This window comes from Malania oleifera, chromosome 10, assembly GCF_029873635.1.
Source record: "Malania oleifera isolate guangnan ecotype guangnan chromosome 10, ASM2987363v1, whole genome shotgun sequence".
Taxonomy (NCBI): domain Eukaryota; kingdom Viridiplantae; phylum Streptophyta; class Magnoliopsida; order Santalales; family Ximeniaceae; genus Malania; species Malania oleifera.
In genome coordinates, this window is record NC_080426.1 from 41,470,908 (window position 1) to 41,491,429 (window position 20,522).

General features: G+C 35.2%; 2 protein-coding genes across 3 annotated transcripts in view; both read left to right on the forward strand.

Annotated features, from left to right (window-relative positions):
* Positions 1-5,041: 5,041 nt before the first annotated feature.
* Positions 5,042-15,632, forward strand: LOC131165900 (uncharacterized). The gene is made up of 3 exons (XM_058124054.1): positions 5,042-5,159; positions 5,276-5,471; positions 15,235-15,632. Exons 2-3 carry the CDS (start codon positions 5,292-5,294, stop codon positions 15,307-15,309), a joined length of 255 nt encoding a protein of 84 aa, XP_057980037.1. The 5' UTR covers positions 5,042-5,159; positions 5,276-5,291; the 3' UTR covers positions 15,310-15,632.
* A 2,612-nt stretch (positions 15,633-18,244) lies between these two features.
* The window catches only part of LOC131165901 (NAD-dependent malic enzyme 59 kDa isoform, mitochondrial), a 52,494-nt gene continuing 50,216 nt past the window's right edge, over positions 18,245-20,522 (forward strand). The window contains exons 1-2 of one of the 2 annotated variants that reach the window (XM_058124056.1): positions 18,245-18,793; positions 19,923-20,019. In XM_058124056.1, the coding sequence (XP_057980039.1) occupies positions 18,665-18,793; positions 19,923-20,019 (226 nt within the window). In that variant the 5' untranslated portion in view covers positions 18,245-18,664. The remainder of the gene's footprint in view (positions 18,794-19,922; positions 20,020-20,522) is intronic. The other variant, XM_058124055.1, reaches the window with a different exon arrangement.

The following is a 20,522-nucleotide window of genomic DNA, read 5'->3' on the forward strand; positions in this document are numbered from 1 at the left end:
TGTACTTTATGTTTAAATGCCTAGAAGCGGTCAATGGTGTGGCCAAGAGAATTGGCCTAATATGCGCACCATGCATTTGGGTTGTACCATTGCGGGAGGGGATGCCGCACAACCAATCCGAGGATAATCAGGACGAGCTTCCTTCTGAGCAATTGGGGAAACAATTTTGAATAAGACACGGGAATTGGCTTTACCCTATTACCACCCTTTCCATGTGTTTAACTATTTTGCTAGGTTGGTGTAGGCCTGAAAGAAACAATTGGAGGCCTTATGCCAGTATGTGCTATCTTGTCAATGCTGTGTCCAAAAACAAAATTGTTTCTAGACCCTCGATGCTGGCCCCCCCTGACAATTTCGTCTTGGGATCATCTGGGCTTCTTTGTTTTTCCTTTTATCGGCCTAATCAGAAAGACTTTGTTCCAACTCTGCACACTTTGCTTTTCCAATATTAATTACCTCTTCAATTTGCTTTTTGGTGACTGCCCAATCGGGACCATTCTGAGGGGTGCTTCCAAGAAGATGGTCAACACAAGGATTTTCGAGAGGGTTGTCACATGGATAAACTGCTTTTGTATTTTTAACTGAAAGGTGACCTGGTCTGCGAGGGTGAATTAGAGACAGATGGGTTGCGAGAGAGAGTGGGAGATGAGAGCGGTGATGGGGGCTCGTGGAGATGGGGTCGATTTTTGCTGGTCTGACCGTGGAACACAGAGAGATGGGAGAGAGATGAGGGTAAGAGATTGCAGAGGTATTGGGTGTTGGTGCCGTGGGGCTAGGGTGTCTAGAGTTGTAGATGGAGATTTGAGGTTGAGAGGAGGGAAATGGAAGAGCCGTGAACCCCTTACTGTCTTCCGTGTGCGAGTGGTGAGGGTGACGAGTGAACAATGATGGTTAGAGAGAGATGAGAGGGAGATAGAGAGAGAGGCGAGACTGGAGGGTGGTGTAAGGGATTTGCTGGCGAGAGAAGGGAAAGGGAAAGCAACAACGACAGAGGGACTCACCGGCGTGGCTGTGCGGGTGGCCGTTCGTGGAGATGATGAGATGGGGATACGGAGATGTGAGAGGGAGAGGAAGAGAGTGCTTGCTCCCGTCCTAGATGTGTGCGACTGGTAGATGTCCGATGGGATCAGCTACGAACAGAAAGAGGTATCCGGAGATGGCGTTGCAAAGCTGCCGCGACTGCTGTGGAGATGGCGTGGAACGTGGCGACGATGGCGGTGGTGGCGGTGATGATGGCAGTGAGGTGATGATGGGCATGGAAGGTTGAGAGATCAGGGCGTTGCTGGGTTGCATGAAGGTGACGAGTGAATAGTGGAAATGGGGATCCCCTCCTTTGCTACGTGCGCGAGTGCATGCCTTTAGAGTCCCCCCTTTTTTTGTATTTTTCTTTTCTTCTTTTTGTTTGTGTTTTTTTGTTAATAATAATAATAATAATAATAATAGTAACGACAACTTTGTTATATTTGGCGCGGACAAAATGGGGTGTCTATAACTACCCCTCTTTATAAATTAGTTGTTTAAGATGACAAATGAGTTATCTTTTAACAACAAATCTATAAAGATAAAAGATGCAAATTTTGAACTAAGTCAAATATAATAAAAGAGACAAAATGACCCGTGAAAATGACTCGCACCGGGTTTGAGAACCCGAGCGCTGAAGCACATGAAAATGGCTTGCATTGGATTTGAGAACCCTAGTGTCGAAGCTAATGAAAATGATTTGCACTTGATTTGAGAACCTGAGCGCTGAAACACATAAGGATGACTTCCTCTTAATGTAAGAATCTAGGCCGAAGTACACAGGGATAACTTGCACTGAATGTAAGAATCTAAGTCGAAGTACGCAGGAGATGACTTGCATTGAATGTAAGAATTCAGATTGACCTACGCAAGGATGACTTGCTGCAAATGTGATAATTCAAGTCAGGACGGATACAATGATTCAAGCCAAATGAACACCAAGATGACTTACTGCGTATGTGATAATCCGAGCCACAACAAATATGATGATCTGAGCCAAAACAACACCAGGATGGCATGCTGCAAATGTGATAATCCAAGCCATGACAGATGCAATGATCTGAGCCAAACAATATAATGTGTGCGACTGGTAGATGTCCGGCAAGGTCAGCTACGAACGGAAAGAGGTAGCCAGAGATGGCGTTGCGAAGTTACGACGACTGTTGTGGAGATGGTGTGGTGATGGCGTGAAAGGTGGTAATGATGGCGGTGGTGGCAGTGATGATGGAAGCGAGGTGGTGATGGGCACGGAAGATTGAGAGATGACGGAGAGTGAGGGCTAGAGGTTGAGAGATCAGGGCGTAGCTGGGTTGCGTGAAGGTGACGAGTGATAGTGGAAATCAAGATCCCCCCCTTTGCTACGTGCCCGAGTGCAGGCCTTTATAGGCCCATTTTTTTGTATTTTTCTTTTCTTTTGTGTGTGTGTGTGTTTTTGGTAATAATAATAATAATAATAATAATAATAATAATAAAATGATACTACTACTACTACTAATAATAATAATAATAATAATAATAATAATAATAATAATAATAACAACGCCTTAATTATATTTGGTCCGGACAAAATGGGGTGTCTACAAGGCACAATGGCCTATAAGCACAACCGTGAACAAAATACATGCATACAATTGCACAAGGCCACGGAAAACAATGCAAAAATGTTTTCCTTTCTACTATTAGAAAGAGGATTCTCTTTTTTTTGGTCTAATTTCTAACATTAAAAAATGTCTTTATAACTACCAATAAATATTTCAAAAAATATCCATATAATTATTTATAAATATTCCAAAAATAATCTTACAATTACCTTTAAATATTTCAAAAATACACTATAGCTGCCTGTAACTACCCTAATATAATATTTTTTTGGGGCAAAAGATACTCATTTTCCTTGAGATTTGATAAAAAAGATAAAGATCTCCTTGAAGTTTCAAAAATGTTACAGCTCTCTTCTACTATAGACATTTCCTCAAAAAATTTGTTTTTTTTTTTTTGTAAAATATAAGAAGAGATTTGTATTTTTTTTAGCAAACCTCAGAGAGGTTCTCGAAATTATTGAAACCTCATAGAGGTTCCTAAAATTTTTGAAATATTAGGGGAGATCATTGCCTTTATGCCAACCTTAGGCAGGTCAATGTCTTATCTTCTATTTTTTTTTTTAAATATGTATTTATTCTTTTTGAAAGATTATTTATTTATTAATTTATGTTATTATAATTATCACTCAAAAGTTGTAGAGCGGGCACATGAGCACGACTAGTTGTTTGAATAGAAAAAAAAGGGGTCTTATTTTGGCTAATTTGAGAGATAATATAGAAAAATATGTGTATGCTTGTGTACATACATGAATGAAGTACTTATCTGCATGTTGTATGTGGGTTGAGGTAAACATGTTTGTATACCAAAAATTGAGTTTGGAAAACTCGATATTTTAAGGAAGTCAAGTTTCTCAAACTCAATCTTATTTGGATCTAATTTGAAAAATTAAGTCTCCTTAGATTGTAAGAAACTTGTCGTTAAGATGAAATTGAGTCCATTGAGTTTTTGAAACTATATTTCTTCGCGAGACGACTTAATGCTTCGTGATTGTATTAATTTTGACTTATAATACTTTCTCATTGCTTTTTTTTTTTTTTTTTTTCTTAAAAAATATACTTTGTTAAATTTCATGAAGATGCCTTTATGTGTATTGCCTCCCAAGAAGTAAATCCCTTCAAGTGAATTTGATCTTCATTTTTCACACATTTTTTTTGCCAACTAATTATGTTGTGCATAATTTTTAAAAATATTATAAAATTATCAACACAACTTTATTTCTTAAAAATATAAATCTATTTTAACTATTTAAAATACTTTTAGATATTTTGCGATTTTTTATCAAACATTTACGGGGCGTTTGGTTTGCAGAATCTTTCAAATCTCCTAAGAATGTGATATTCACGACATCTTATTCCCACTTTTATTTAAGCATTGGAATATAATAAAACAGGTGTGTTTGCATTCCTAGAAATGAAAGGATTCTTATGAGACGTGGACATCCTATTTCCATTTGTCCTATGAGTAAGTTTCATGATTCTACTCCCATGAAAATCCTACTTTTTAGACCAAATTGTCCTCACTATTTTAAGTTTTGGACAACAATGCCCTTGTGTTATAATCACACTCTATTATCATATTTAAAATAATAAATTTCTAATAAACTAAAAGTAAAAAATTAAAATTATTATAACATTAATTATTTTTAATTATAAAAATATATAAAAATTAATTAAATGTATAAATTATTTTTAAAATGTCTGGTAAAAGTGTAAATATTTATGTTAATTAACATTTTAATTGAAATTTATAATTTATTAAATGACAGTAATATTATTATCTTAGAAAAAATCAATATAATAGTTAATATTCAGATGCTATATTACCGTCAATTCAGTTAATCAATTACTAAATGCTAATTATTTTAAATTTATAATTGTTGCAAATTTTAGAATATATATTTAATTAAGTATGTATTTTATTAGATTTTTGGGTTGAAAAATATAATTCTTCTTTGTATATTAATTAGATATGTGTTGAGGACATAAAGATCATCTTTTAAAATATTTATTTTCCATGTCGAACGAAACGTTAATATAGAAATATTGTATACATTTCAAGGTTTTATAACACAAACTAAATAAAAATATTCCCGTAAGATAGATATCATATTTTCAAGAATGAGATTTTTTGAAATATTGTTTTGTGGTAATATTTTTTATACTGTGAACCAAATGATCGTTATAACTTACAATTATTTTTTTTTTCTTTTTTTTAATAGCTTATTTTTACAATCACAATAAACTAATTTTTCATTAGTTAATTTTTTGAAATTTCCCTTCAAAAGCCTAAACTTTGGCCTAAGCCAAGCTCTGCTTATTTGAAAAAAAACATTATTTTGAAAAGGAAAAACTAGGATCAAATCAATCTCTTACTAGTTACCAAACAGCAATTTGCCGTCGTTTTGTGGTTTTAGAAATGACGTCATTTAGGTTTTCTAACTCATTTACCCACCCTCGCTCCTCGCGAAATCAGGTTCAGCTCCACTGCTCGGCAGACACCATCTCCATCCTTCGACTGCCAACACTGCAATTGCTCAGGTAATCCCCTCCGAACATGTAATTCCCAATCTCATCGTATGTGTGTTTGTGTGTGTGTGTGTGTGTGAATCACTGTGTGTATTATAGATCAACGAATTGGGAATTCTATGATGTAGAAAGCCGTAAAGAGTCATGGGGGGAGGAGAGCATGGACACGGAGGGGAAGCTCATGGGGACTTTAGGAACAAGGTGTGGAGTATGACTGGAGGTCCTAACTGTAGGCCGAAGCACTGGAAGCGCAACACTGCCATTGCCATGGTTGGCGTCTTCCTCATCTGCATCCCCATCGCCATGAAGTCCGCCGAGCTCGAGGTCTCTCTCTCTCTCTCTCTCTCTCTCTCTCTCTCTCTCTCTCCTGTTTACAGTTCTACCTTTCCGTTTGGCTCCCCCAGAAAATGCTGCTAGGTCAAAGAAACCGAACATTCTTAATTTTCATTACAGAACCACCGCTTTTAGATTGTTCTTTCACTACTTTTTGTCTTAAAATTGACCTTTCCGATTTTTTTTTCAAGCCAAACTAACAAGCAGAACATGTAAATAATTAGAAACTTTATCTGTTTCCGTTTCCATGCTTTTCCCGGGACCGATCGGATGGTTCACACATTTATTATGGAATTAATGTTGACTGGTTGGAGCCTTTTTTTTGGGCAGTCTAGGATCTGAATTTGGTGCTACTTAAAATTCTGTTTGTTAAGAATGTGTTAAGAGTTTGGATGGAAGCTTGAGTTGAAATTATTCTATGCAGTTAAAATGAATGTACTATTAATGGCCAAGCTGAACATTTGCGGCTGAACATTTGCGGCGACTCAGCTTGCATTGTGTGTTGATGGTGGTGTTTACTTTGTGCTGAAATAGTCTGCTTCTTGATTGGTTCATTAAGCTGCAGAATAGTGCATTTGATATAGGAATATATGAGGATGGCTTTGCTGCATTGGCAGACTATGTTGACAAGCTGATATTGAGCCCAAAAGCTCTTGGTATCTCACCCCAAACAAATGTTTAGGTTCATTTAATGAAGGTTGAGTAAATAATTGGCAACTCCTTACTTTGTGATGATTTTTAGGAGGTTTTAAATTTCATTTACCAAGTTTTGGTTTACGTAACTGCCTTTTAGATCGGGCTCTTTACACTCATCGCCAGAGTAGATGAGACCTAAAGTATGCTTGAGTGTCACATTTGGCTTAATTTTCACTCCGCCATGTAAATAGCAAAAATGCAGTGGTGGCTAATCCCTATAGAATGGATTGACAACTTGAAATCTCATTTCAGCATTTTCGTAATGAAAAAGCTGTATCCTCAACTTAACTATGAAATTCTGATTGGCCTTTATTTCTATTGATGTCTCAGAACTATTATGTTTTGATTTTCCACTTATTCTATCCATGCCTCCTTGCCCCTTTTGTTTGTTTGTTTGTTTTTTTTTTTTTAAAAGAAAAGAAAACGATTAAGCTCCATTATATTAGCAAAAGGGAAAGTACAGGACCGAGTGCTTTACAACAAACTAAAATTCAAACCAGAAATCAAACTTATGAATTACAAACAATTCAATCTAATTTCTATGGTAGCCCGCCTTATCTTCTTCTCCAAATTGTCCATTGCTTTCAAAATTTGCAGAGTTTTCTTCTCCAAATATGATAATGGCCAAAGCCAATGCTGCTTTACCCAATGTTCCATAGTCAGATTTGTCAAGACCTGGAAGCCAGCTTATATTTTCACTCCATCTCTCCTCATCTTGCTGCAAACCCAGCTCATTGAACACTCCTTGGAACAATCGCCTGCATATATGACATTCAAAAAACAAGTGCTCTCTAGATTCCATGCAGCCATTGCACAACTTACATCTTGCATGTAGGAATTTTCCTCCAAGCAGCCAACTTGTCTAGAGCAGCCAACTTTCATGTTTTTCTTTATTCAAGCACCTTCTACGCAACTCAACTTACATTTTCCCACTGTGTTTGTTGTTGGTCCTCTAAATACATGACGGAAGTATTTTGATCAATGACCTCAACCCTTGGATGGGAAACAGTTAAAACCTTTTTTGATTATTCTCTTTCTCTCTCTCTCTGGGATCAATGGATCATTTAATTATATTACTCTTGATATGAAAAAGGGATGAATATGTAATGTTTGTTTTGTTCAAACCCCAATTGTGCCTTTTTTTCTTTCCTGCCTCCTGTGTAGATACGTTTTGTCCTTCTATTGTGTATTGCGAAATATGATTTCAAGCCATTTTTGCCAATTTTTAGTTTTTTTTTTTTTAAAACTCTATTGAGCTTGCAGGTCCACATCAACTTCCTAACATAGATAATTAGAAAATACATTTCTCGTAGTCATATCTGCGTTCTCCCTTGATAGCAGAACATTCTGGCTTGGCATATGATTTTCTTGCTATTCTGTAGTCTCCCCTTTTGTATCTTCCAATTGTTGGGTTGCAGAAACAAATCAGGTGCATCACCGATATTATCCCCCAATGCTTTTTTGGTGGATTGAAAATGCAATTTATTAAGACTGCTTTGAACTAATTCATCTCCTTTACCTCCCCCTAAACCCAAAAAAATAAAACTTCTCGTGTTGTAAAGCTAAGAAGAATCTTGCAGAATGAATTCTTATTTCATAGTTGTTAATTTCCAGTTTATTATATTTTTAATATTTTATATATATATATATATATATATTTTTGGGTGTGGATTTTGATTGAGGAATGAAATTTCTTCCCTTGTAAAGCTAAGACTCTAAACAAATTTTATGCTCTACTCTATGTCAAGTGATTACACAGCTACCATCACCATTACGAGCACCTTGCCGCCCCATCGCTACCACTATTTAGACCACCACTTCCATGTATTCAGTTTTACTGGATCGGTGGATCCATAGTTCTTTCACATTCGTCATCAGGTCCTCACTTTCTTTATCATCCTTTTTCCAGTTACACTGCTACTAACATTTTTACTAGTATCATGATTCATGACAACTCCATTTCACACCCTGCTGCCTAGGCAAACGTTTGTGTAACTAGATTGGTACCATCAGGATTGTTGTTGGCACCAATCTGGATTACTTAATAACAACAACAACTACAAAAAAACCAAGCCTTAAGTCCCACTAGGTGGGGTTTGCTATATGAATCATTTTCCGCCAATTTATGCGATCATGGACCATTCGTTTTGACAGATTCAGGGATATTAAATCATTATTTACTATCTCTTTTTAAGTTATTTTAGATCAACCCCTACCCCCTTCTATTGCCCCCCACAGTAACTAACTCACTTTTCCTCACCGGCGCACTATGTGGCCTACGTTGCAAGTGACCATACCATCTGAGTCGTCCCTCCTTATCTTATCTTCTATAGGAGCTACACCCAACTTACTGCGAATATGTTCATTCCTTAATTTGTCTTTCAGTGTTATACCATTTATCCATCTAAGCATTCTCATCTCGGTAACTTTTACTTTTTGGATATTCTTTTTAAATAGCACTTGTAGATTTCGATACCTTGGATCTATTATGCAAGCTGAAGGAGAAATTGAAGATGATGTAATGCATAGAGTTAAAGCAGGTTGGGTAAAATGGAGAAGTGTTTCAAGTGTGCTATGTGATCGTAGAATACCCTTAAAATTGAAAGGGAAGTTTTGTAGGACAGCTATAAGACCAGCTATGCTATATGGATTGGAATGTTGGGCGATGAAGAAACATAATATTCAAAAAGTAAAAGTTGCCGAGATGAGAATGCTTAGATGGATGAGTGGTATAACATTGAAAGATAAATTAAGGAATGAACATATTCGTGGTAAGTTAGGTGTAGCTCCTATAGAAGATAAGATAAGGGAGGGACGACTCAGATGGTATGGACACTTACAACATAAGCCACGTAATATCCTTGAATCTATCGAAAGAAATTGTCCATGATCGCATAAATTGACGGAAAATGATTCATATAACCGACCCCACTTAGTAGGACTAAGGCTTGGTTTTGTTGTTGTTTCTTTGTCGCCCAACATTCTGATCCATATAGCATATAACTGGTCTTATAGATGTCGTATAAAACTTCCCTTTTAATTTTAGGGGTATTTTACGATCACAAAGCACACTTGAAGTACTTCTTCATTTTACCCAACTTGCTTTAACTCTATGCATTATATCATCTTCAATATCTCCTTTAGCTTGCATAATAGATCCAAGGTATCGAAATCTACAAGTGCTATTTATTTTTATCATCATCAAGTTTAACTGTCTCTAATATTCCTCCTACCATTACTGAAATTATATTTCATATATTCTGTCTTATTTCTACTTATCCTAAAACTTTTAGTTTCCAAAGCTTTTATCCATAATTCTAACTCAGTCTCTACTCTGTCCCTAGTTTCATCAATTAATACAATATCATTTGCAAACAATATACACCATGAAATCTCCTTTTGAATATTCTTAGTCAGTTAGTCCATCACTGAAGCAAAAAGATAAGGGCTTAAAGCAGATCTTTGATGTACACCTATGGTGATTGGAAATTCTCTAGTTTCTGCATCTATGGTCCTTACACTATAAATGGAGACAAATACATTGCTTCCACTAAACCACCCCATTGCTTCCACTGTTGCTGTAAGCCTGTACACATTGCTACTGTTGATCCTTCTATTTCCATCTGACTAGTATGCCACTCCTCAGCCAAATTCAGATAGTTTTTTTGATCATTTGCTTGTATTCAATGCATGAGCTGTCTCTCATTGGGTGAAATTACTCAGCACCATGACTTTACTAAACTTCATTGGTTGTGTAGTAAATTATGTTTGCAGGAATGGATTTAGCAGTATATATTTAGTGCTTCTGTTTATTTACTCATTCTTGAAACTCACAGTTTATTCTCAACAGAAAGCATTGACAGAGTTTCTTTTTTAAGATCTCAGAAAGCATTGACAGAGTTTCTTTTTTAAGATCTCATCATTCTTAATGAAGCATAATCTGCCGTAGTTTCATGCTTTACTGAATTTCATTGTTGGCTAATAACAAGACATCTTTTCTGTTACATTCTGTTGAGTTTTGAGATCAACCGATGTGACAAGGTTTGTTTCATTCTATGCCAATCCCATCATCTCTAAGTTTTATCAACATAAACTTTTCACTGGTCTTGGTGACAATGTAAGTCAAGTTCATTTTTTTTTTAAAGTAAAACAATCTAAACTACAGAATATTGTTCTAACCATTTTGTGGGACCTTGTGAGGCATGTAAATTTCTTCCACTAATGGACACTCTGAACCTGCTTGGGCCTTGGACAAATGTGATTTAGCTACCCCCGATGTAGAAGCTTCTAAAATTACATTAAGCCCCCCGTTTGGCAGCACCCAAAAAAAGTGCATATAGCACTATCACTTAAAATAAACAAAGTGTTGCTTGGCATGTTAAAAAAATATACTTAAATGTATAAAGTACTTAAAATAAACTTCTTATTTTAAGTGGATTTTTATAAGAAATAACTTGTAATTTTGCAAACAATCTTTCACATAATTTAATATTGAAGTTAATAATTTATAAGTTATATTTTTTAATAAATCGTATAATTAAAATTTATAGATGAATATAGTTACAGTCCTAAGAATTATAACTTATTTGAATAATCTTTAATAAAATTCATACATTTTATAGTTTAATTATTTTGATTCATATATTATTAAAATATATAAATAATAATGTTAGTATATAAAATATAGTATATTAATATATAGTTTACATAAATGTATAATCATTTAATAAATTGAATAAAAATTTCTTGTATCTTAAAGTTAAAAATATTATTTTAATAATTAAAAAATGTAATTAAATAATTTTAAATATTATTATTAGCTAAACTTATATTTTAATAAATTATATAACTAAAATGTTATATATATATATATATATATATATATATATATATTAAAATGTAAGAATGATAAATTATCTTTAGTAATTTTAATATGGTTCATATGTTTCAAGGACATTAATATTGTATAATTATAACGAAATTTATAAAATAAAATAATTTGCACTTAATTGTAAACTCTTATAATTTTAATTTATTTGTTTCTGTGCATTTATGAGACTATCACAATTTTTTTAAAGGTTGACATATAAGTAAACTTATTTTAAAATGCCCTATTTATTATTATTATTATTATTATTTTCTATTGGAAAAAGGAGAAATTTATTTCAAAAGAGAGAGAATATACAAAAGGAGCATAAGAAATCCTTCATATAGGAGATGAGAACCGAAAAAAAGAAAAAAAAAGAAAAAGAAAAAACATCAAAATGAAAAATGCCATCCAATCATTCTGAAAATCAGAAAAAGATGGCCTTTTGAAACAACCAGCTGCAGAAGTCTTCAATGATGCCTTGTACCATATCTTTTTCCCCATGAAAATATGAGCATTCCTTTCCGACGAAATACCCCAGAAGACTGCAAACAAGCCATACCTCCACAAAGCTGATCCGTCTCTACTCCTTCCAAAACATCTAAAAAAATGGTTAGCAAATCCTCCACCTACTCAGAGCAAAGCCCTAAAAAAGATTTGCTGGTGTACTCCCCTGAAGGGTCAAGAACCCATGAGCGATAGTCTTGATCGAAGAACAAATTCCACCAAGCATAACAAAGAACATAGCTCCATCACCTCCCTATCATTAAGATACCTATGAAAATAAAAATTCCACAAAGCTCATACCCATTTAAGTTAAAAAAGAAAGATATAGATCCATTATGCAAAGTGGAAAGCCTGTACAGGAGGAAAAGAAGCGCAAAGAGCAGAATCACCCACTCAAATGTCTTTCCAAAACCGAATGCGATAACCATTCCCTATATTAAATCTGGTGTATGGGATAAAAATAGGAGAAGCTTTGTTTATCCTACATGCCAAAGTTCTTTTAATAACTTTGTTTCAAAGGGAATTTTCCTCTAAAGGAAAACACCAAAGCCACTTACCCATTAAAGCAATGTTTTAGGACATCAAATTCCCAAGACCCCTTCTCTTTGTCCTACAAACAAACCCCAGCCAACCAAATGATCCCTCTTCTCCCCTGCCTAGACCAAAGAAAATGTCGCATAACTCTCTTGATAATTTTAGCTAGTCCACGAATTTTAAAAATAGACATGAAATAGAGAAGATACTAGAAAGACTAGCCTGAATAAGGGTAATCGTCCCACACAGACACAATGAAGCACTCTTCCAACCATCCAACCTCTTACACACCTTCTTGGCTACAGAATCCCAAAACCCAACTGGCCTAGGATTACCATCAAAGATACTCTTTAATAAGTCAAAGGCCTATCCAACCTAGGATATCACACCCAGCTACTGCAGACAACTCCCGGAATCTGTAGTGATTCATATTATTACCAACCTAAACCACTCTTTACCAAATTGATTTTTAAACCTGACCATCCCAATCCCTTGCAAGTCGTTTGTCTACAGCCCTATGAGCCTATCTACTCTAGATATCTGCCACAAGAACAGACAAAAACTGACCCCCAGGGTTTGGTTCAGGTGATAGTGTGGGCTGCGGGAGTGCCTCTCACGAGGTCAGGTGTTCAAACCCTTCCGGGTTCGTTTCCGCCCCTGAATTCCTGAATTTACCTCCCTTTGGAGTTGTAGGGTCGGCTTCAAAGGGCGCAGGATTAGTCACGTGGACCGTAAAACAGACACGTGGAAACTCGGTGCATAATCCAAAAAAAAAAAAAAAAGAACAGACAAAAAATGGAGAAGGTGGATCTCCTTGCCTAACCCCTCTTTGAAGCTTTAAACCACCACTTAGGATCTCCATTAATAACGGCTAAAAAAGAGGCATTATGCCTATTTATTATAAATATGATTTGCTAGATATTACTTATTTTATGAGTACCAAGTACTTGGAATCAGCTGTATGCTTGGGGAGAATTCTATCCCACATTGGAAATGCAGGAGAAAATCAGTCCCCAACCTTTTGTAAAAACCCATTGCGCCATTGCACTGCCTGTTACTCTCCACCCTCGAGTCTTTTGGGCCTGTGGGCCTACTTACAAGCTGTCCTATGTAAATGGGCCTGGGTGCTCTGCTTATGTGCTAGCCTAAAGTAATGGGCTTCGGCAATGGGCTGAAGTGTTAAGCACTGTTCTCTGTTTAAAGATAATAAACTTTAAAACCAGTTAAAAACAGAAGTGAATCATTTAACCCTTAATGAATTAGAAAAATGTTTTCGGTTTTTTATTATAAAAAACCAATTTGTTTGATTCTCGGGATTGGTCAAAACCGAACCAAATGAAACTGATTACGCACCCCCCCTTTTTTATCAGCAAAGAAAATTTATTACAAAAAAACTGGGCATCAAGAAGATGCCAATCAAGAACAGTGAAATCTTCTCTCATTAAATTACATATGCTTATATTCTAAGTTCTTTCATTTTTTTTAATCTGTTTACCTTGCATCTAGTTTGGAGACTAAAATACATTCTATTGTATGCATTTTTGTTCTTGTTTAACATATATGAACATTCTATCTTTTTATTTTTTGGATACCAAAAATTCCATTAAAGACTAGAAGATACAAAAGATAGCATTCTAATTTTATATTTCTTTATTTTTATGATTTCTTAGTTTGAATTACATTTATGTAAAGGAGTGAAAAAATTAGCAAATGCATGCTTCTTCTTGCCAATAGCAACTAAAGTGACCAACACGACATCTAATACTTGCAGTATATGTTATAGTTAAATTGATTAAAATATACCAAAAATCATTTATAGCATTAGTATTAGGATTTTGTGATCAAAACATGTGAATCTATATGTTTTAAAGAAATTTGCTAATGCAAAAAAGTGAATTCATGGATGCGGAGATCGTTACCCATTATACTAGTCTGCAATGGCTTTGATCATTACACCGCGACTGTTACTATTACCCGTACCATTAACGTCTGCAATGGCTTTGACCACTGTGATTGTTGCTGTTATGTGCCATTACCATTATTTAAAACCACGAGGAGGATGTGAAAATTCAGCCTCCTCAAGGCACAGGAAACACCTATTCACAATAGAGTGGCCCTTTCTTTGGAGGTTGTTCAGGGTGAGGATCTTCCCGGAGCAGCCTCCCAGGTGAAAACAACATCCTTGGGTGGGGCGCTGTTTTCCAAATGGGCTTCCAAGGAAATGAACTGATGCACTCCACTGGGTAGCAGCTAAGGTGGTTATAAAAAGATTTGACTGCGAAAGTTCCTTCTCTGCTCAGGGACTACATGGGTTTATTGGTGTAAAAATTGATAAAAGAGTATCAATCTCCCAATCCTGATCAGGGGAACACTCCAAATGGTCCCATGGATTGAGTGTTCCCGGTTTTGGCGAACAAGGGCATTTTTATCACAGGCAATTTCGTAAATGGATTGATATGAGATGCTTAGCTGGGAGCGACCACACCAGATGTCATTCCAAAAAAAAAAAAACACAGCCTCCCCATTCCCCACACTGAAATGAAGGTGAGAAAAGTAGTTTTTCCACCCTCTTTTACCACTGTCAGGTATTTGCTTTTTCCCTCATGAGATTACTATGAGTTATACTTTGAAACTTAATGCCTTGATTTTAGCCTTTCCAACATGTTTTAAGTTGCTTGTTTGTGTCCCTGCTTTTTTTTTTTTTTGAGCTGCCTGTTCATGCTTGAAATTCTTAGATTTTGGGTCCCAACTTCTCTAGGAATTGCATTTTATTTTGATGCAGTCTTATCTTGTCATAGCCTTAACCTTGATAAAATGGACAGGGTACGGACAGTGGCTTATTATTGGCTAAAGCACAAATTTTCTTTTCATATATAATTTTACACTTGTTGACATTTTATTTTGGATGCACCTCACACTATCAATTCTTAAAAATAGCTCTGAAATAGCCATGAGAAATCATTGTAATTGCCATCAGATGTTTTATCTTTCATAGTTGGTTTGAGAAAGCACTCTTTTGAACTGAAATGTTAAATGAAGTCTGATAACTTGGAGCTGTTTTTCCCTCGTGTGTCATTGGTAGGTGTATATTTTTTGTGTTTGTAGAGGGACTATAATAAATAGCTGACAATACTAAGTATGTTTGTGCAGCAACGGCCTCATCATCCTGTCCGCCCAATTCCGTCCCAGCTCTGGTGCAAGAATTTTGGAAAAAAAGAGTACTAAAGCTGTCTGATTTCAGCTGAAGAAAAACGCCAACTGGTTTTTTGGAATTGTGCTGTTTGTCAAAGCATTCTATCTATTCATCACTGATAATTGGTATCACCTTTCAGGACTTTCTGTGCTTAATATTTTCCAGGGTTTGATTCTATGATCGCATGTTTTGTATGTTGTAGCTTTAATAAAGTGTTACTGCTTCCCCTTGCTGGTAGAAAGAAAAGGGTCAAAGGGCGGCTGTCCTTGTGTCAGCATAAAACTATACATGATGGTATTTATTAGTGTATAAAAGGGTTGAATCTTGCTTGTCTGCAAGACCAGCTCTTACTGTATTTTATCTGGTCATTTTTATGGGTACTGATCTTCACACCATCCCTTTTAACAAGCCAACCAAAAGGTCTTGTAGTGTCTATAAAGAAGTGAAAAATTGCACTAGAGTTTGCTTATTTAGCCACACATCCCAAGTTCTATTCCTTTGGATCCATATGGTGGGCAAAAAGAGGTTCTAAACTTTGTCTAATCGCATATTTTCAGCACAGGTGAAAATGGGGTGGAAGCTCATAGCAGCAAGAAAGGTTAGGAAGAGAATAAGTTGAATAAGTTGATGGTGCTGAATGTGGAACGAAGTTGGGTTTTTCTTCCTGACCATTGCAGGTGATAGGATATGTCTTCCCTTTTTATCACGCATGTTAAGGGCATCAATTCCATTTGGTTGGGATTTGGTCGTGTCTTTGTTGCAATCTTGCCGGTGACTCGGAGGACAAGAATTATTCCACATTCTCCAATTCTCTCCGTTGTTTTTATCTAATTCAAGGCATTCAAATTCTGATGAGATTTCCTTGCATATTTTCATTAGTTCTGAGGATTGGTTTCTCTCTAGACCTACTTTGTTTTTTCGTCTTGAATATTTAGTCACATTTCAATATCTTACGTATGCACCACACAATTACGAACAAACCTACACCTTGGTGTCATACGTCAGAAAGAGTCGAGTCTGTTCGAGTATAAAGGCAAGATTGAGTACATTATGCCCTCTTGACCTCCAAATGGCAAAGGAGTTTGCTTTGTGTATTATTACATAATACATGATAATCTTCAGTTAACCAAATATATAAAATTGGTATATCCAATCGACAACCGAAAATTAATCTTTTACAAAAATAAAAATCAAGCTGATCAAATTATGTATAGCAATTGAACTGAATGAATCGAATTTTATTGATTGATTAATTTAGTTCTAATCAAATTAGGCTCTGCCTTAACGGAGGGATAGAGGGAGAGAGAGAGAGGACTGGGATGGGCTTGCAGTGGGGAATAATACAATTTGTTGAGAGGGGGAATAAAATTAAGGGTGGTGATTGTAAAGGAGGGTGGCATCATGCCAATTTTAATTATTAATCATGCACGTGCTCCCCCCTCCCAACCACCTCTTTTCTTTGCCCTCTACTCCTTTCCAATTGCTGCACGTTTTGGACAGGCAATACGACAGCCCAAAAAAAAAAAATGAAAAAAATGTTGCTTCATCTTTACCCATCTTTTAACTTATCTTGAGATTCCGAGTTGTACACCTTTTTTAAAGTTAGTCAAATAATAATAGTAATAATAATAATATTCTTGATATTTGTGCGGTAGCAAGAGGTATAAATATATTAAAATGTAATAGTACAAAAAAACTAATGGAATTTTTTGAATCTTAAAAGTGATCTATTTTTTTTTTTTTTTAATTTAGATCTTAGAAGAAAGTCGTGTCTTGGCTTTTAATTGTTTGAGAGATAAAAAAAAGTAGTACAACATGTAAAATATTTTCACTAAAAAACATAAAATATTTTTTTCCTAATTAAATTAAAAGTTTGTTCACTTGTCAATTTGTTTTTTATTTTTAATTTTTAAATAATTTTAAAAATATAAAAATTGAAAAACATATTTTTATTATCTTTTACGATTCGTGTATAAGTTTGAAAGGGGTTAGATATAAAGAAATACATTCAAAACCACCATTCTTTTATCCATCAACATTTCACAAAATCTTTCTCACTTTAATTTTTAACATTTAAAGAATATAATAAATTAATTTTATTTTTAACATTTTAAGAATATAATAAATTAATTTTATCTCAACTAATAAATATTGCACCCATAAATTCCTTCTCAATGGAGAGAAAATTGAAAAAGCGACAAAGCTCGTAAACTCCTTTTTTTTTTTTTTTTTAACAAAAGCAATTAAACAAGAGGAGTTATTTTTTTGGGTACTAATTATGAAATAGTTAAAAAACAAAATAACACGATGATACTCTTTAATTAGGCACAATTAAACTCATTTTCTCAAAGTAAGAATCAAAAGAAAAGAATCCAACTACGTACCAGCCATCTAGCATCCTCTCATAGGTGGGAATTAATAACACTAATAATAATAGTAATTAAAACTATATTTTATTTGAGATTAGAACAATTTAAAAGGAAAATAATTCTCTCTTCAAACAAGTGAATAAATTTTAATTATTCTTCTTTAATAACTATATCCAATAATTTGTACTCATAAAATAGTAAAAATTTCAAGCATATTCGGATTATATACAATCCATATCATTATTGCCCATTTCATGAATCATGATCAAGTAAATAGTGTATGCTTATAATATTTTTCTATTGATTCTTTTAACAATTAACACATTAAAATCTGTAAAAAATAATTATATTCTTTTGTTGTAAATTAGAGTATGGATTTTAAATTTAAATTTAAGTTTGATGAACTTAAATAAAATTTAATATAATTTTATACTACATCTTATTTAAATTTACATAAATTCAAATTGAAAGTAATAGGGTAACAAGATCATGGATATGACATGTGTCACGCAGTAGAAGGCAGGAGCAACGATCTTTGGTGGTCTCAACTCTACCCAATCCTTCACTCTCCAATGTAAGAAGCAGAAGACCGCAGCGACTCAACTTAATGTGTTGTCTCGCTAGCGACACTCTTTTGTAAAACTTTTCACGGCACATATACCACTCTGCCCGCCTTTTCCCGGGCACCTAGCCATCGCCATCCAAAGGGCACGCTCGCATATTCCGCCCCTGCCCGGAAAAGCCTCGGGCAGCTGTGGCGGAGTCATTGCTCCTCGTCGCATCTCAGCTGTTTAAAGTGTTCGAGCATTCACCAAACGCAAAGAGATAGATTTTTAAGACGTCACTATAATTTTGACCAGAACACACTCCCGGCGTTGTCACTCCAATTTTCTCGAGAAAATGGGGTGTGAAACACCGAGAAACAGGCACTAGGAGTTGCTTGGTCGGCGGTTCTGGTCTCCGATCTCGAAACTTCTTCAGCTTTGCTCGCAGTGCTTCCGTTTTTCCCCGGCGGGAGATGTGGAACGTCGTGCGATCTGCAGCGTCTAGTTTTCGCCGCTCGCGGCGGTTCTCGACGGCGATTCCTGGTCCCTGTATTGTTCACAAGCGCGGCGCGGACATTCTTCACGATCCCTGGTTTAACAAGGTATGCTTCGCCTTATCGTATTAGCTCGTTATTAGTGCTTGCTGTTGTCTTGTCTTGGTCATTTTTTGGGTTTGATGTGAGGTGAATTTGTTGGATTTTTACTCGTTGTGGCTGTCATTTGCATTGATTATTGTTGAAAATTTGAAGTTGGAACAAAAGGAAACCGTGTTTAATTAATCAATTTTAAGTGTAGATTTGGAATCCTTGTGTGAGATGACGATATTGATAATGTTGAGTTACTACGTAGCTCGTGTTTGAAATTTTTTGTGTTGCTTTTGAGTTCTGAGAGCTAACGTGAAAGCAGTTTTGGCTGTTGAAACTCCAATGCATTAGAAATATAAGTACTTGCAAAATGCTGATTAAACAATGCAATGTCAATTGGTGAGTTTATGTTTCGTTACTTTTTTTGGGACTGTGAATTGGATGAAACTCATTCTGAAGTTTAAAATGTCAGTTATAAAAGTTTAGGCAAGTATTTGAATCTTGAAGGTGGAGTGTTGTCTGCTACTGTTATGTAATGATGTGGGTTTTTTCCTCCTGTAATTTTGGTTTGTTCAGATTGAAGATCATTACTACAGAAGCACTAACTACTGATTTCTGTGGATAATTGCCCATGAAATGTAGTAAAATGATGAGAAATGAATCAAGATGAAATTTTTAGAGAAAGAAGTCTAGTTGTGGTTAAGGCATTGCAGGGATCTGATTGACGACACATTTGCTACAGGAGGATTTTATCCAGTCAATCTATTGTTGTAATGATTGGAGAACATTTTCAAGCAAAAACAAAAAGCTGAAGAACAGAACTTCAAAAATTAAACAAACCTTTAGATAAAAGAGAAGGCTTCTTAGACCACGCTTGGAATCAGAATGTTGCATGTACAATCAAATTCTCAACTTACTGTTGCTGTGACTTATGCAGTCCATTCTGAAAAATGCATTGAATATGTGGCTTCTAAATTTAAGTCTTTATAATACTTCTAATATTTGTTTTTTCTTCAAATTTAAAGCTCATAGTGATTTCACATAAAACAATAATATATTAGAAACTTGTGCTGCTGGTCAGTTGACTGATGACAATGTGTGAAACTTATTTCTTTTTTCCTTTATTTATTTATTTATTTGGAAACAGGATACTGGCTTCCCCTTGACAGAAAGAGATAGGCTTGGGCTCCGTGGTCTTCTGCCGCCTCGTGTTATATCATTTGAGCAGCAACATGCTCGTTTCAGTGAGTTGAATATAACTGTCTTAGTGGTTAGATGGTTGCATATTTATTTTTATTCATCTTAAGACTTTTGTATTTTTGGGGAGTAATGCAATCAGGTTAACACTAGACTCAAATTCTAACTCAGCACATAAATAATAATTTTAGTCAAGGACCTGTATCCTAAATCTTTTCTATGATGTTTCATTCGAGACTTCACAAATTTGGCGAATCATTTTAATAAAGCACTTATATATGCAACTATCCTACATTTATGCATTGACAAGCTTGGCAATTTTAGAAAGCTTATCTTGAAAAGAATCATTGAGGGCTGCAGTGGACTTGTACAGCTTCTATTAATTTGTTTAATACTATATGCTATAATCTTTGAAAGTACAAATAAACAATAGGTGGATTTTGAAGGAGGACATGCATTTGACAGTTGTGTGCAAAATGAATTAGTTAATTCAGCAGAACCTGAGTATGTAGTTCACGAACTGTTTTTAAGATAATTTTTTTATCAAGAT